A 12,500-nucleotide genomic window follows, 5' to 3' on the forward strand; every position below is an offset into this window, starting at 1 on the left:
ATTAATCCCAGTTAATTACGTGCTTGCATAATTTTAATTCACTTTATAAAAAACCCAATATTTGGAGGCAAATGACATTTTTTTGTCAGAGTCTGTCGAACACAAACTTTTTTTTAAATGTTTGTCTTGAATATGTGAAGTTTATTTGCTCAAACAGTACTTTCAAGTACCAATTTCTGCTACCTGGGAACTCAACGGTACCAGTTTTTGGTATTTTGGTGTGTGTGTTCATAAATGAATGAATTAATCACCATAAATTCCAGACTATAGTCCGCTACTTTTTTTCCTGTGCTTTGCACCCTGCGGGTTATAAAACGGTGTGGCTAATGTATGGATTTTTCTTCGCTGATGGCCACAATGCAAATAGTGTTCATTAAACACATGCAAACAAACGGAAATGGTGTGTTATTGTTTGTGCTATGGCGCCATCTGTTGGACGAGTTTGCTTACTGCAGGTGCTGCTGGGTGAATGCCTACAGCGTTTCCTGCTGTTTAAAGCTTTGGACCAGAAGTACAAGTGTTTTTCCGCCTTCTCGTCGTCAATAGTGTTTTTTACTTGTATGTACTTCCTCATTCATACTCCAAGCAATGTGTGTAAGTTTTACAATACAACTAAAACAATTCTAACAATTCTAACGTCCCATGTGTGATGTCTGCAGGAGTGTTTTCATGCATATTTGCACATGCTATCGTAATGTAATGAAGCTAGCGTCGTTAGCATTAGCTAATATGCTAACACATTTACGGGTGTCTTTGTTAGTAATATTGACTAACAATAGCACTTTTAGTATTGTTTCAGTTTCACAAATTCCCAAGTAAATTCACCAAAACGTCACCGTGGAGTTATTGAGTCTGTTTAGCTGATTGGAGAGCTAGCTTGCACAGCTAGTGGGTCCATGACCATGACTTCTGTTTTGTTTGATCAGCCGTTTTACTGCCGTGTTCCAGACACCGTTTGGAAACAATTAAGGTATGTACATAAATATTAACAACATCTTTCTGTGTAAATAGGTAATTTCACAACATATATATATATATATATATATATATATATATATATATATATATATATATATATATATATATATATATATATATATATATATATATATATATATGTGGCTTATAGCAGTGCGGCTAATATAGGAAACAGTTTTTTCCCCTCAAATTTAGTGGGTGCGGCTTATATGCTGGTGCGCTCCATAGTCTGGAAAACACTGTATTTGTATGAGTTGCTTTATTAGTTAATTTGTTTAATACCACAATCAAATAGTTGTATTTAACATTTAATAGTGAGCTGATAATGATAACTGTGCTATGAACTTCTGAGTCTCATTTGCAAGTATTATACAGAAGACGATGCATGCAGTGGCAATTCCAAGACGTTACTGCACAGGCTGTACTGCGATGCGGTACTATTAGCTAAAATTAGTCTTTTCTTGCGCCCTACAAAGTGTTTCTACTTTGCATAAAATGCAAATCGCTAATGCTAATTAGTAACACGTCTGTGGCAAATCTAATTTAAATTAGCATTGGGCTACAGATATATTGAAATATAATAATAATAATAATAATAATAATAATAATAATAATAATAATAATAATAGATTTTATTTGTAAAAAGCACTTTACATTGAGGAAACAACCTCAAAGTGCTACAGTGTATTAAAAAAAATAAAAAGATAATAAAATAAATAAATTAAAATAAAAACTAGAACAGCCTAATAGCCAGAACTAGCATGCATACATCTAAAAAAAGGTTTTTTTTTTTAAAAAAAGAAGGGTGTTTAAGCCTTTTTAAAAAGCATCCACAGTCTGAGGTGCCCTCAGGTGGTCAGGGAGAGCGTTCCACAGACTGGGAGCGGCGGAGCAGAAAGCCCGGTCTCCCATTGTTCGTAGCTTTGTCCTCGGAGGTTGGAGGAGGTTAGCTTGTCCGGAGCGCAGATGTGGTGTGGAGGATTTGGGGGTGAGCAGTTCTTTGAGGTAGAGGGGGGCATTACCATGGAGGCACTGGCGGGTTAGTAGGGAGACTTTGTATTCAATCCTGAGTGCAACAGGAAGCCAGTGAAGGGATTTGAGAAGTGGTGTGACGTGGTGGTATTTCTGCACTCTCATCAGGATCCTAGCAGCACTATATAACATTATTTTACATGAATCAATACCTAGTGGTAACGACGGAATTGGGTTGGTGCCTATAAAAGTACCAAATTTGGTACACATACCTGAACAGTGTTCTCTAAAGTCTCGCCGGCGCGTATTTTGAAGCAAAATTTGCCAGCAATTACGCCAGTCGGAGTCTCTTTGCTCATCCTTGCACTGACATCTACCTGATCACTGACCCAGGTGATCATCTGCAGTGATGGTGCAGTAAAGGAGCGTGTGCGGCAAAAATAAATTGCTTTATCAAAATGGGTTTATACATGATTAATCAATTTAAGATATTTTTTTTCGGGAAAAAAAAAATCATTAGATTGACAACACTGATCACTCCTGCTACGTCTTCTTATCCTCTGGCAGACCACTCCCCCGCTCCCAGTCTGTGGAACGCTCTCCCTGACCACCTGAGGGCACCACAGACTGTGGATGCTTTTAAAAAAGGCTTAAAAACCCTTCTTTTTAAAAAAGCCTTTTTATATATATATATATATATATATATATATATATATATATATATATATATATATTAGGGCTGCAACGACTAATCGATTAAATCGATTAAAATCGATTATAAAAATAGTTGCCGATTAATTTAGTCATCGATTCGTTGGATCTATGCTATGCGCATGCGCAGAAGCTTTTTTTAAAAAAAAAAACAAAAAAAAAAAAAACTTTTTTTTTTTTTTTTTAAATAAACCTTTATTTATAAACTGCAACATTTACAAACAGCTGAGAAACAATAATCAAAATAAGTATGGTGCCAGTATGCTGTGTTTTTTAAATAAAATACTGGAAAGGATAGAAATGTAGTTTTTCTCTTTTATCCGATTATTAATCGATTAATCGAAGTAATAATCGACAGATTAATCGATTATCAAATTAATCGTTAGTTGCAGCCCTAATATATATATATATATATATATATATATATATATATATATATATATATATATATATATATATATATATGTATATATATATATATATATATATATATATATATATATATATATATATATATATATATATATATATATATATATGCATACTAGTTTTAGCTATTTTGCTGTACTAGTTTGTATTAGGGACGGCGTGGCGAAGTTGGTAGAGTGGCCGTGCCAGCGATCGGACGGTTGCTGGTTACTGGGGTTCAATCCCCACCTTCTACCATCCTAGTCACGTCCGTTGTGTCCTTGGGCAAGACACTTCACCCTTGCTCCTGATGGCTGCTGGTTAGCGCCTTGCATGGCAGCTCCCGCCATCAGTGTGTGAATGTGTGTGTGAATGGGTGAATGTGGAAATAGTGTCAAAGCGCTTTGAGTACCTTGAAGGTAGAAAAGCGCTATACAAGTATAACCCATTTATCATTATTTATTTTTATTATATTTTTTAAATATATTTTTATTTTTATTTATTTATTTTTTAAAATTTTTTTTAATACACTGTAGCACTTTGAGGTTGTTTACTCAATGTAAAGTGCGTTTTACAAATAAAATCTATTATTATTATTATTATTATTACCACAAATAAAAGAATGCATGGACAAAAACTGCCTTAGATTTTTCTTCCTCAATCAACTGCTCTTTTTTTGCCAGGGTTTTTATTGGGTTTTATAGTAAAAGGAGTAGTTGGTGAAGTTTTGAAACCTTTTGCTTTGATGTGAAAATGAAAACATGGCGCCAGATGCCACCCCCCCAAATAAAAAATGCGGAGCTTTACCCGTGTGGTGTACGCGGCCTCAGGGTCGTCCTCCAGGACGCGGGACAGACCGAAGTCAGAGACTTTGCACACCAGGTTACTGTTGACCAGGATGTTGCGAGCTGCCAGGTCGCGGTGCACGTAGCCCATGTCGGACAGGTACCTGCAGCCACGGAGGGTGAGAGGAAGGCATGAGGGTGTGTTGCAGGTGTGCGCCTGCGGGTGTTTGTGGTCGTACCGCATGCCGGACGCGATGCCACGCAGCATCCCCACCAGCTGGATCACAGTGAACTGACCGTCGTTTTTCTGCAGACGACACAAGACAAAGACGTTTTGATAAGTGGAGGCGTTCAAAGTGCATTTTATTGGACATTATTTGTCCCTCACAACTCCATGAAGACACAATTCCTCCTCACCCCATCACGGTAGTTCAGGACGTACAAAAATTAATTATACACAAGTTTTAAGTAAACTGTTTTCTACAGATTCTAGTGAATTAATGATTGCACATAATCCTACCAAATTATCACCAGAACAGGCTCTGAATATATAATATTCATTACTGTATATCATTAGAAAGTCTTTTGGGCATTAAATGATAAAAATGCTCTTTAATCTTTCATTCCATCCGATGCATATTTATATAAAGAGTTGATCTTTCGCCCTTTTGACCGACCTGAGCTGAGATGCTCTCAGTGGACAATCAAACCAACTCTACTTGACTTATAATCTTTCATTTTGGAGATATAATGTTGAGAACATGTCTCCCTCCAATAGGAAGTCGACTCGATGTTTTTGTATCGTATACTGCAGGTTTTACTGGTAGAGAAGCTCAAAGTATCATGACAGTACCAAATTAAGAGCACTTCCTTTCGACGGAGCACCGCCCCTACAGGCTGGCAGCTCCCTGCTCCCCTCATTGCAAGTCTCAAGTTGTATGTCGTAATGTCAGAACAATTGTATGTAAGCTATCACAAAACTTTCTGTTTCCACGAGTTCCCGGCGAGGAGACAAAAGCTGTCTTTGATCTTACCAAGCAGAAGGCTTGTAAAACTCCACTGTGTACGTTGAGAAGCGACATGAAGGTGTCGGTTTCTTTGATCTATTGTGAGCCACAGGAAGATCTTGTCTTGACCCGAGATCGACAAAGCGGAGAGGAAGCAGGACCTGACGCCAGCTCCAGGCATGTTTTCTTTGAACTGTTTTGTGACAGAGGGCAACGTCTGTTTACGACCTCCTCTCCCCTTAGAGACAGCTGTTGCCGTGTCATCAGGGAAAGTCCAAATAAAAGAGGCGGCATGCAATCCTTTCGTCAGAGCGTGGTGGAAGACTGTCCAAGAGTACAGCCCAGACGTTTCTCCTCATTGAGCTAAATTGAATCCTGTCTCTGTTTAATTCCTTGCTTCTTGTCTGTTTAATAGATGTCATCAGTGTTTGAACCTGACACGTAACATGTGCTTTTTTCCTGGCCCCAGACTGAGCCCCTTCCTCCACTCCTCAGGAGCCTAGACTGGGATCAACATTTTTCCTACTCCCCTACTGTCCAAATGTTCACACTTTTACGGGGCGCCGCCCTAGTGGCCACCCAGCAGCATTGCTGTTCTGTCACCCGCACAATATCTGTCTGCTGTTGAACGGCTCTGTGCTGAAAATGTCTTTTTGTTGTACTTTTTTAAGAGCAATTAAAATCAAGTGCTATCTTATCCTATCCTTCCAACTAGGGGTGTCCTGATCCGATATTGATATCCATCTGATATCAGCAAAAAAATAAAAAATAAACAGATATCTGATTATATGAAAAACATCGGATATGAGAACTTCAATACAAGCTGACTTTTCTGCCCCCCCAGACGTCTCTTCTTGCTTGCAGATAACAGCTTGTCTCCATTTGAGTCTGGACTTCAAAACAGGCACAATGGTGGAACTAAGGGTAGTGCTGGTGCCTCCTAATAAGAAGGTCCTGGGTTTGATTCCGGAAAAATGACTTCTCTGTGACATTCCAACGTAAGACTAATGTGCTAGCTCGATGCTAATTTACATGGATATGTCGTGTAAGTGCCACTAAAAAAACAGCACTGTTCATTTTCCATGTCAACGCCTCCAAACGAAGCAATCCAAACTAGAACTACGATGCTCACTGCAATCAACAAGCGAGTGTGGAGCAAGAACAAGACTTCCTGACTACGGCAACACACCTCGGACAAACTGAAAGGAATCCACACTGGCGAATGAGACTGAGAAGTGTGAGAAAACTAAACAAAAAAAGTCTGTAGGCTATAGAGCGCTTTCTGTTGGGGCTCCAGTACTCTGGAATGTTCTAGCAGTATCAGTTAGAGATGCTCAGTAGAAGCATTTAAGTCCCATCTTAAAACTCATTTGTATACTCTAGCCTTTAAATAGACTCCCTTTTTAGACCAGTTGATCTGCCGTTTCTTTTCTGCTCTGCCCCCTCTCCTTTGTGGGGGGGGGGGGGGGCAGATACGGTGACCACAGATGAGGCGCTAGCTGTCCAAAGTCGGGACCCAGGGTGGACCACTCATCTGTGCATCGGTTGGGGACGTCTCTGTGCTGCTGACCTGTCTCCACTCGGGATAGTCTCCTGCTGGCCCCACTATGGACTGGACTCTCACAATATTATGTTAGATCCACTATGGACTAGACTCTCACACTATTATGTTAGATCCACTATGGACTGGACTCTCACACTATTATGTTAGATCCACTATGGACTGGACTCTCACACTATTATGTTAGATCCACTATGGACCGGACTCTCACACTATTATGTTAGATCCACTATGGACTGGACTCTCAATATGATGTTAGATCCACTATGGACTGGACTCTCACACTATTATGCTAGATCCACTATGGACTGGACTCTCACACTATTATGTTAGATCCACTATGGACTGGACTCTCACACTATTATGTTAGATCCACTATGGACTGGACTCTCACACTATTATGTTAGATCCACTATGGACTGGACTCTCACTATTATGTTAGATCCACTATGGACTGGACTCTCACTATTATGTTAGATCCACTATGGACTGGACTCTCACACTATTATGTTAGATCCACTATGGACTGGACTCTCACACTATTATGTTAGATCCACTATGGACTAGACTCTCAATATGATGTTAGATCCACTATGGACTGGACTCTCACTATTATGCTAGATCCACTATGGACCGGACTCTCACACTATTATGTTAGATCCACTATGGACTGGACTCTCACAATATTATGTTAGATCCACTATGGACTGGACTCTCACACTATTATGTTAGATCCACTATGGACTGGACTCTCACACTATTATGTTAGATCCACTATGGACTGGACTCTCACATAATTATGTTAGATCCACTCGACGTCCATTGCACCGGTCGCCCAGGGGGGTCCCCACATCTGCGGTCCCCTCCAAGGTTTGTCATTGTCATCCCATTGAGTTTTTTCTTGCCCTGATGTGGGATCTGAGCCCAGGATGTGGTTGTGGCTTGTGCAGCCCTTTGAGACACTCGTGATTTAGGGCTATATAAGTAAACATTGATTGAACAAGACTTGGTGCGTTCAAGTTAATGGCTGCAGACTACTTCCTGACTACGGCAACACTGAGACTGAAGTGTGAGAAAAGTAAACAACTAAACAGTCCTTGATTCCTGTTTGAAATCGGTACCAACCATTGCGCAATAGTTGAGGCTGCAATATCAGTAACGTGAGAGAAGTGAAAAAGTTGTGTAGGGACATTTTTACTTGTCTCAATCAGCTTTGTGGAGACTTTTCTCCTCAAAACCAGAGCAGAACATCCCATTTAGAAATGAAATTAGATGTTAAGCCTGAGGTGTGAGCTTGCCTTACTGCTTTGTCAAATGCCGCATCAACTAATTCCGAGCCTGGCAGTGTCATTCCTACCATCCTGACGACAGCAGCCATCCATGTAATGACTTGACAGGCTTTACTGAGCCTCCTCTCGGCCCTCAGGACCGTTCCGTAAGCACTTTCCACTCACCGGGCTTTTTTTTTGTCTCAAGTCTCTCGACATCCTGAGAAATTTACAGTTCCGTCCTGACATGGCTTGTGCTGCATCGCAGGAGCTTATTTCTCTACTTTGAAGGGGAAAAAATGGATGATGGAGCCTTAACTGCTTCCATGGAGCCTTCAGAGCCAATGAAAGGCTGGGAGGACAATGAAAGAGATCATTCACATTTCAGTGTCCAGACAGCGTGAAAATGATTCCCCAATTGTGCCAATTGTGTGAAGTGTGTTTGCAGCATGCAGGTACATTTCTGTCCCAGTGCTTCAACTTAATGATGCCTGAATAATAGAAGCTTATTTGGACGCTTGCATGGCTTTGCCAACACGCGTTGAGCAGCTTCCAAACAACTCACACAAATGGAAGCTTTTTAATGAGTGCTGGATGCAACACACACACAGCAACTGTCCAAGTAGCACTGCTCCAGAAATGATACTTTCACTGACTTCATGCTACAGTTTACCTTTAACAAGTCACGTTAAAGGGAAACCAGGCCTGGCCCTAACCGATCTGGCGCCCTAGGCAAGATTTTAGGTGGCGCCCCCCCACATCGGCAGTGAAGTGTATATACTCACAAGAAACCGAATAGCTTTGTCTTTGACCTTTTTTTTTTTACTTAAAGAAAGCAAATTAACATATTATATGAGAATGTTATGTTATGATTATCTTTAACCGAATCACAGCAGTGCTCAAATTAAAAAACAGCATTCCCTCTCATGTGATATTGCTTAATTAACATTAATGATGTGCACTCTAACAACTAAGCTTACAACTATACCTAATATATAAAGGGGTGGAAAAGTGACTATTACCTGCAGGGCAAACATTAGCTAACCAGAAGGCAATAACAATGTAAACAAAAAACACCTGCTTAAAAGATCTAATACAAATGTCCCTGATGAATGTAAGGTGGGAGTACTGTAATTACCTAACGTTACATTATTATTTTCCATAACAATTTAGCCCCCTCCACAATATTAACTCGACGTTAAAACAGAACTAGCTATTTATTGATTAGCAATTGCCGAATCATGTAACATTAGCTTAATGCTAAAAAGCCAGGTTACTCTCACATACTGTAACAGACAAATCATTTCATTTAGGCTAACGTTACCTACCTGCTACCTCTGTCTTTTTCTCATTTCTCCTCTTCTTTTCTCTTTTTTCTTCCCTGGGCACCTGACAGTTTTGGCCGTTTTGACATCTTGTGTTGATTTTTTGATGTGGTAAGAGTCATGATACGGGAAGGGAGGGGGCGCACCGTGCGGGGGGCGTAATGTTGTAACAAATAATATTTCTATTAAATAGGCTTTACTTTGCATTTTAATTAACGTGGGATTATTTTTTGTATTTAGAAATAATAGTACCAACTTTTTTTTTCTTTTTTTCTCTCCAACATTTGTGGCACTGGCATGGCGCCCCCTGATGGACGGCGCCCTTAGCATTTGCCTATACGGCCTATGCCACGGGCCGGCCCTGAGGGAAACTATTATGCTTTTCCTCTTTTTGGAGCTATAAATGTTGCTACACTTGTGTTAAACCATGTCAAATAATAAGGTTCATGGATGTGAAAGTTTTGGATTTTTTTTTTTTTTTTTTTTTTTAAAAGGAAGTCACAAATGGGTACCGGACATACTTCTGTGGGCATGCAAATGTAAATGTTCTAAACCCGCCACCTTCCTTCAAAAGTGATATTGCTGTGATGTACACAGTTGACACCACAGCATATGCGATACATATTATCTATTACATATTATCAATGCCACAACAAAGTGTGTTAATACTGTTAGTATTGTACTAAGTATTTGGAACTTGCAGTTTGATAGTAACGCGCATCTTAGTTGTAGTTTTAATGACCAAATTTGGAGGAGTAAAAATCGCCATGTAAAGTTGCTAATGCTAATCAGTCGCATGTATAAGGCAAATCCAAGCCTTTTTCCCTAAATCGATTTCCCCGGTAGTGCCGACGGAACTTAGTCGGTACATTAGACTTAGACTAAGACTTAGACTTGGACTAAAACTTAGACTTCCTTTATTGTCATTCAAATTTGTGATTGGTCGCCCTTTTTTTTACGGCACTGTTGGATTTTACCTAAATCAATTTCCCCGGTAGCGCCGACGGAACTCGGTCGGTACATTGGACTTAGACTTAGACCTAGACTTAGACTAAGACTTGGACTAAGACTTAGACTTGGACTAAGACTTCCTTTATTGTCATTCAAATTTGTGATTGGTCGCCCTTTTTTTTACAGCACTGTTGGATTTTACCTAAATCGATTTCTCCAGTAGTGCCGACGGAACTCGGTTGGTACATTAGACTTAGACTAAGACATAGACTTAGACTAAGACATAGACTTAGACTTGGACGAAGACTTAGACTTCCTTTGTTGTCATTCCAATTTGTGATTGGTCGCCCTTTTTTTACGCATTGTGGGATTTTCCCTAAATCGATTTCCCCGGTAGTGCCGACGGAACTCAATTGGTACATTAGACTTAGACTTAGAGAGTCATAGACTTAGACTTAGGCTTGGACTAAGACTTAGACTTACTTTTTTGTCAATCAAATTTGTGATTGGTCGCCCTTTTTTTTACGGCACTGTTGGATTTTACCTAAATCAATTTCCCCGGTAGCGCCGACGGAACTCGGTCGGTACATTAGACTTAGACTAAGACTAAGACTTATACTTAGACTTGGACTAAGACTTCCTTTATTGTCATTCAAATTTGTGATTGGTCGCCCTTTTTTTACAGCACTGTGGGATTTTACCTAAATCGATTTCCCTGGTAGTGCCGACGGAACTCGGTCGGTACATTAGACTTAGACTAAGACTTATACTTAGACTTGGACTTAGACTTCCTTTATTGTCATTCAAATTTGTGATTGGTCGGCCTTTTTTTAACGGCACTGTTGGATTTGACCTAAATCGATTTCCCCGGTAGTGCCGACGGAACTCGGTCGGTACATTAGACTTAGACTAAGACTAAGACTTATACTTAGACTTGGACTAAGACTTCCTTTATTGTCATTCAAATTTGTGATTGGTCGCCCTTTTTTTACAGCACTGTGGGATTTTACCTAAATCGATTTCCCTGGTAGTGCCGACGGAACTCGGTCGGTACATTAGACTTAGACTAAGACTTATACTTAGACTTGGACTTAGACTTCCTTTATTGTCATTCAAATTTGTGATTGGTCGGCCTTTTTTTAACGGCACTGTTGGATTTGACCTAAATCGATTTCTCCGGTAGTGCCGACAGAACTCGGTTGGTACATTAGACTTAGCCTAAGACATAGACTTAGACTTGGACTAAGACTTAGACTTCCTTTGTTGTCATTCCAATTTGTGATTGGTCGCCCTTTTTTATACGCACTGTTGGATTTTCCCTAAATCGATTTCTTCGGTAGTGCCGACAGAACTCAATTGGTACATTAGACTTAGACTAAGAGAGTCTTACACTTAGACTTAGGCTTGGACTAAGACTTAGACTTACTTTTTTGTCAATCAAATTTGTGATTGGCCGCCCTTTTTTTTACCGCCATCATTTGTACTCACGGAGCTTTTGCTTATTGACCTCCCCGTGAAAGTGCCTTCCAACAAAGTAGCAATCGAGCAGAGTTGATTAAACCCGACACCATTTTGTCATCTAAAGTGTGTTCACATCCTGCGTTTAATAGCAAAGTGAAGGATACAAATAATCTAATAAGAGTAATAAAATAGGGAAGAGTTTTTCAGAAAAAATAATACTTTTACATTTTCTTCAAACTGAGAAAGAGTGTTTAGACTAGTTTAGTCTATTCCACGCTCACCTTCAGGAATGTGTCCAGTGATCCGTTCTCCATGTATTCTGTGATGATCATCACTGGCTTGCCTGAAGTAAATGAAGATATTAGACATCATGAAGATCTGATTGAAGTCCCGGGACTCACAATAATACATTTATGATGGTTGCTGTGTGATGGCGTGCACTTGCACCGCCTCACACCTGGAAGCGCGTTCTAAAATGATAATTGCTGCATTGTTTTAAGAAGCACAGAAGATTGTCACGCACTCTTGGTGACCACACCCTCCAGGCGGATGATGTTGGGATGGTTGAACTGTCCCATGATGGACGCCTCCCACAGGAAGTCCCGTCTCTGGTGCTCCGTGTAGCCCGCCTTCAGCGTCTTGATGGCCACCTGCATCTCTCTTTTCCCTGGTAATCTGAGCGGGCCGCTGCACACCTCGCCAAACTCCCCTGAGGGTGAACACACACAGCGTGACATTGCGGCCCACCTTCACCTGCAAACATCTTGTCTTCTGATACGACAATAGCAGACCTTTTATCAGCATCTCGCATTTTTACAACTGAAACCAGCAGACTATTTTTGCAGCCACCTACATGTTACTATGGACTCTACATGTTACTATGGACTCTACATGTTACTATGGACTCTACATGTTACTATGGACTCTACATGTTACTATGGACTCTACATGTGCAGCCACCTACATGTTACTATGGACTCTACATGTTACTATGGACTCTACATGTTACTATGGACTCTACATGTGCAGCCACCTACATGTTACTATGGACTCTACATGTTACTATGGACTCT

General features: G+C 40.2%; 1 protein-coding gene across 1 annotated transcript in view; it reads right to left on the bottom strand.

Moving 5' to 3' along the window:
• Positions 1-12,500, bottom strand: part of LOC133638791 (ephrin type-A receptor 5) — a 192,688-nt gene that overhangs the window by 21,056 nt on the left and 159,132 nt on the right. Inside the window, exons 12-15 of the mRNA XM_062031743.1 lie at positions 11,951-12,136; positions 11,709-11,770; positions 4,094-4,161; positions 3,877-4,018 (exon numbers count right to left, since the gene is read on the bottom strand). Coding sequence (XP_061887727.1) covers positions 3,877-4,018; positions 4,094-4,161; positions 11,709-11,770; positions 11,951-12,136 — 458 coding nt within the window. The remainder of the gene's footprint in view (positions 1-3,876; positions 4,019-4,093; positions 4,162-11,708; positions 11,771-11,950; positions 12,137-12,500) is intronic.

Source organism: Entelurus aequoreus, linkage group LG21, assembly GCF_033978785.1.
Source record: "Entelurus aequoreus isolate RoL-2023_Sb linkage group LG21, RoL_Eaeq_v1.1, whole genome shotgun sequence".
Classification (NCBI taxonomy): Eukaryota; Metazoa; Chordata; class Actinopteri; order Syngnathiformes; family Syngnathidae; genus Entelurus; species Entelurus aequoreus.